Source organism: Microtus ochrogaster, linkage group LG1 (genome assembly GCF_000317375.1).
Source record: "Microtus ochrogaster isolate Prairie Vole_2 linkage group LG1, MicOch1.0, whole genome shotgun sequence".
In the NCBI taxonomy this organism is placed as follows: Eukaryota; Metazoa; Chordata; class Mammalia; order Rodentia; family Cricetidae; genus Microtus; species Microtus ochrogaster.
The window spans coordinates 9,100,475-9,106,295 of NC_022027.1; the positions used below are offsets into that span (position 1 = coordinate 9,100,475).

A 5,821-nucleotide genomic window follows, 5' to 3' on the forward strand; every position below is an offset into this window, starting at 1 on the left:
TGTGAGGCTTTCTGCAGGAATTTCATTGGACTCATTAAACTTGACATTTCCATTTCATCTTATTTTTTCAATAAGTTTGCTTTTTTCCCCATGAAGTTTACTTTTATATACTTCCATATTGACTTCCTTAGCTCATGCTTGTGTTCTCCTTGTGTGCTTTTATGTGTTTGTGTCCTATTAGATTTCTTTGAACATACTTACAATCATTCTTTTGGATTCTTTATCTAGGATTTTATCAAACTCACTCTCACTGGACAGCATTACTGTGTGGGATCAATAATGTTTTGAGGAGTAATAATGCTAAAATGCTTTGAATATTCATGTACTTAGTTTTTTCTTTGTATCTATACATCTGAGAAAAGGCTGTTGGTAAGCTAAAAGAAATCAACCTTATTCTTTCAGTGGATATGTCTTTAGTGTTCTTGTGGGAATGATTTGTAGTATACCTGATGTATTGTTTCTCTTCCTTGGGCTGAGGATCTATCTCAATTACTCTGTCCTCAACCCACATGCTTATGGCACCAGGATTCGTACCCAGTACTCCCTTGTGTAAAAATACAACAAAAGTCCCTTCAACCGAACCATTTTATGAAGGAAAGGAACAGCTGTAGTAGAGGTCCACTAGCTATTAGTTCCGGGTATATGTGGGAAAGAAGAAAAGCAGAGTAAGACAAGTGGTTAGTGAGGGGTAATAGAAAAAACACAGGGTGTAAACTGCAGTAAGAAAAATTGGGGAAATGAGGCAACTCAGGATGAAGGTATAACGAGAAAAGAAAGAGGGGAAGGGTTGGACAACCTTAACCATCCCAGCTTTTAGGAATGTAAGGTAGAGGGACTCCTTTCCCCTCAAACAAGAGAAACTTTATCTTTTGGGAAAGCCTATCAAAAGGGATCCAAAAGAAAAAAAAAAGGAGAAAAAGGAAGAAAGGGAAAGAAGGAAGGAAGGAAGGAAGGAAGGAAGGAAGGAAGGAAGGAAAGAAAGAAGGAAGGGAAGGAAAAAAGCCAAACAGGGCAAAATAAAAGGAACAGAAACAGTGAAGAGCACAGGTGGCCCTCTAAATAGATACCAGATATTAAATAAAGGAGAAATGGGAAAGGACGAGACAGGTCTAAGGCCTCAGAGTCAATACAGTTATACTCCTGGCTGCTGGATCTGGTTTTGACTCTTCTGCTTCCCATGGGTGTCAGCTGTACCTGTGTCTTCTTTTACAGGTTGTAGCACAGATGTCACACACACATTGGTGTGTGTGTGTGTGCGTGTGTGTGTGTGTGTGATTGTATTGGTTGAAATGATGGTCACAGCTCTGGATGGTGTTTTACATGGTTCTGTTAGTGAGAGATCCTACACAGGTCAGGTTGTAAATGCTGGTTTCAGCCCTGGGCCTTTTCAGTTTCTGGTACCTGCTTTGACTCTAGCTTCAGTTGGATTTCTACCTTGGTCTGTTTCTCCCCTGCCCTTTAGAAGTATCCTGCTGGCCAGGTTCTAGTGCGGAGTCCTTTGGTTCCCACAGTGTGCTACACAAGGAAGGTCTAGGGTGGCCAAACAACTGATTTAACATAACATGAGTCTTTTAAAGACTGGAATCTCACAGGGCCAGCAAGATAACTCAGTGGGTAAAGGCACTTGCCACCAAGCTAGATGGCTTGAGTTTGGTCTTTAGAACCCGCATCATGGAAGGAGAGAATCAGTTCCCATAAATTGTCGATTCATGGTTTATGAAACTCCTGAAGCAATAAATGTTATAAATTAAATTTGAAACTGGCATTTTCCCACTATCCTGGTTGAGTGAAAAGAACGGTTTTCTACACACCCTCTCCTGTTGATGCTCTTGCTGTGTTCAAGCCTTTTATCCCTCTCTCTTTTCCATCATCTAAAATGTGTGCCATTGGAAGTACAGAGCAGTTTTTCTGACATCTTCTGTCTTAAGCCCTGGCTTGGTCACCATCAGCTGTTGTCCTCTCTGTCCCTTGGAGGAAAGAACGCCACAAACCAGCTAATCACTGCAAGGTGGACTTTGAACTTCTATCCTGTTCTGCTCTGTAAAAGTAGCCACTTCCCCTTGCTACTGAAACTAGAGATCTTTGAATAAATGCCATTAACTTTCTCCAGTGTATTCCCTTGTCATTCTACCCAACTGTATCTGTGTATTATCTGCCTTCTTACAAGTCTTCTATATTTTATAAAATTTCCAATTCTGAACTTTAGTCAACTGAAATGTATCCCACTACTGATAATTACAATTTTAAGAAGTTTGACCTATCCTCGCTTTTATATTTCTTCAACTCCAGACATTTCTTACAGATGATATAAAAAACTTACCAGCTTTTTTTCTAATGTTTGTTTCTGTATCTTCCCTCAATATGACATGGATGTATTACTGCTGATTCTATCTTTGGCAAGACAGTATAGTATCACTGACCTCGTACTTATCTTAAATTATAAATAGACTTGAGGCCTATGGCCAGCAAACTAAACACCATCATTCAATGTGGGCTTTAAACCCAGGTTCAATTCTTCTTCCTATGGAAGTGTGATTCAAGGACATGTGGAAGACAAAGGATGTAAATATAGATTGCGTTTTTCTATTGCTGTGTAATAGGATGAATATTTGTGCCAAGCTCCAGCTCCAGTGTGGAGAAAATACTTTTATTGATTTTAATAAATTAACATAATACAACATTATATTAGGAAGCCTTTAGAATTTGATTTTAAGCCCGTGAAAATATGTGGAAATGCTTATAGAATTAATTGGAGATATCTGAAAAATAATTTTCTTTGACTAGAAACACATCCAAATACATAAGTGTGGAGGCAAAAGCTGTTCTTGAAGACATTTCTTGGTTCCATCCTTGCTTGTGGTCTTGATTGCAAAAGCACTGGGAAATTAGCTTTATCTGGTGTTCTGGGAAGTGTTAGCCCAATCTGCTTGACTAGGGCGAGGGGGCCACTGCTCTCCTTGAGAGTTCCTAATGGTCCTTTGTCTCCTCTCTATCAACAGCAGTGGAAGCCATGGCGTGGACCTGGCCCACGTGCTTCTGCGCAAGTTTGGAGATAAGGATCCTCTCTGTGCTGATGGTCAGCTGTAAGTATCTGGTACCCTCTGTACATCAGGGACCCCAACACCCGAATCACAGGAGACTGGAGTGCTGCTTCCTTTCAGGATGAGTTAGTCCATGTTCCAACTTAGGCTACATGGAGCAAAAGTCAGCTTGATAGGTAGTACACTAGTGGGTCTTTCTAATGGGTCTCATTGTATGGAATAGCCAGAAATAAACTGCCTAATTATCCCTTTCTAATCTTCATAGACATTTGCTCTGTAAGACTGTGAAAGATAGTAGTGTTCATGTGACATGAGAAAACTCATGGCTTAAAGGACTTGCATAGCAATTAAACATGAATTATGTATTAATTATTATTTGCTTTGTAGAGAAAGCTTATACATATTAAGGTATCATTTTTAAAGTTAAAGGTAACACATGCACACATAGAAATTCCGAACATGTGGTGGTTTTCTTTCTGTGTCTGGCTTATTTCACTGTTCACAAGTGGTTCTACTAACATTGTTACATGATTTAATTCTTTATGGCTGGATAATATTCCACCGTGTGGACATGCCACACATTTCGTGATTCATTTAGTAGGGTGATACAAATCCGGAACTGCAAACACAACAGCTTTTCTGTAGTAATCAAAATGAAAGAGTAGTCACTGCCCTTACCCACAGCTCTGCCATGACCTCTGTGTCACCACAGACATGCCATTTAAGCTTAGAAGGTTTGGTTTCCTATTATAGTAGGAATCTTCATCTAGCTTACCTATTTTGGGTAAATTGAATAATAACAGGCTTGCTGGGAATGTATGCCAAGGTAACGGCAATGCATACAAGTTCAGATATTAGTTATTATTATATTATTATTATTGTTATTTCACTTCTGATTTGGCATCTCAAATATCCCAGGCTGACCTCAAACTTATCATGTAACCGAGTCTGACTTTGACCTCCTGAGCCTCCTCAGTGCTGGGATCAAAGGTGTGTGCCTCCATACTTGGAAGGGTGTTACCATGAATGACATTAAAATTCACAGCTTCCAGAGTGCTTTTGCTTCTTCTGGTCTATTTAAATCCCATCCAAACCCCGAGATATATGGGAGACAGCTTCTTCTCTTACATGAAGAAACTGAACTTTAGAAAAAGTTTATAATTGTCCAAGGCAGTAAGTGGGAAGAGTTTCATCTGCAATTACCCCAACACCTTGAACAATCTCTACATCCATCTTCCTTATTGCATCCTCTGGATTGTAGTGTTGCTATTTTACGTTTATGGATAAATGGTCACCTGCCTTTTTTCTTAATTTGCTTATTGAGATTGTCATATAATTACAATATTTATTCCTTCCATTTCCTCCCTTCATACCCTCCCCTTTGTTCCTCCTTCCCTTTCAAATTTATAGCCTCTGCTTTCATGAATTGTCAGTGTGTGTGTGTGTGTGTGTGTGTGTGTGTGTGTGTGTAATTATTATGTTCTCAGTGTTGTGAGATATTTGTTTATATCTTATAAAGATATAGCACTGTGATTGGTTTAATAAAAATCTAAATGGTTAATAGCTAGGCAGGAAGGAGGTATACCAAGAACTCTGGACAGAGAGAGCTGGGGGAGGGGAAAGGTAGAGTCTTCAGCCAGATGCAGAGGAAGCAGGATAGGCTGTACAGAATAAGGGAAAATTAGGCACATAAAAGAATGTAGATTAAAAGGTATAGGTGAATATAAATTGTAAGAACTAGTTAGGAATAAGCCTAAGCTAAGTCTAAGCTTTTATAATTAATAATGAGTCTCCGTGTTGTTTTTTGTGAGCTGGCAGTCCAAAGAAAAATCCTTCTACATAATCAATCTAAACAGTGTTACTTGTATGTATGTTTTCAGGGCTGACCATTTGGCATTGGATAACCCACTGATGCATTCTTCCCTGGGAAAGGCTTTCTCCCACTCTCAGCATTCCTTAGTTGTGTGTAGTTTTTGGAGTAGGGTTGAGGCTTTGTGGACTTTCCCCTGTCTGCTTTGGTTTGTCATTGTTCAGCTCATGTTTGGGTAGACATGGTTGGTGAGACTTAATCAGGTAAAACATATATCTGTGTTTAAAATATGGGACAGTATTTACAAATGTTCATGTTGCATGTAAGTGATAATCTCAAGCCAATTAGCGGTAGCTAATTGAAGACATCACCTTCTTCATACAGCCTTTCAAGCCCATGAAATTAGAACTGTGACTGAGGTTTTGCACTTTTAATTTTTTAAAAATTTATCTATTTATTTATTTAATGTGCATTGGTGTTTTGCCTATATGTATGTCTATGTACAGATATCAGATCCCCTGCTACTAGAGTTACAGACAGTTGTGAATGCCATGTGGATGCTAGGAATTGAATTCAGATTTTTTTGAAGAGCAGCCAGTGTTCTTAACCACTGAACCATCCCTCCAACCCCCAATTTTGCATGTTTAAATTCTCAATTTCTATTGTTAGTTTTTTTTGACAATTTCATACATTTACAAAATACACTTTTTTTCTCTATTCTCATCCCATACCCCCCTCCCTCCTCAACTGACCCTTCTTCTCCATGCCTGTCTCTTTCCAAGATTTGTGACTTTTGGTTTTGACCCATTTAGCTTAGCCAGGGCTATCAGTGTAACCTTTGGATTGGACCTTTATGTAGAAAACTGGTAAGAGTTACCATTAAGTATGTGACTGAAGACAATGTGTCCCCTTCCTTCAACTTATTAATAGAAAACAGCTCAACAGTGAGGAGTAGGGCTACCACATTTTA

The 5,821-nt window shown here is 39.0% G+C and overlaps 1 protein-coding gene across 1 annotated transcript in view; it reads left to right on the forward strand.

Moving 5' to 3' along the window:
- The window catches only part of Abca13 (ATP binding cassette subfamily A member 13), a 397,315-nt gene that overhangs the window by 242,752 nt on the left and 148,742 nt on the right, over positions 1 to 5,821 (forward strand). The window contains exon 44 of the mRNA XM_013350751.1: positions 3,000 to 3,083. Coding sequence (XP_013206205.1) covers positions 3,000 to 3,083 — 84 coding nt within the window. The remainder of the gene's footprint in view (positions 1 to 2,999; positions 3,084 to 5,821) is intronic.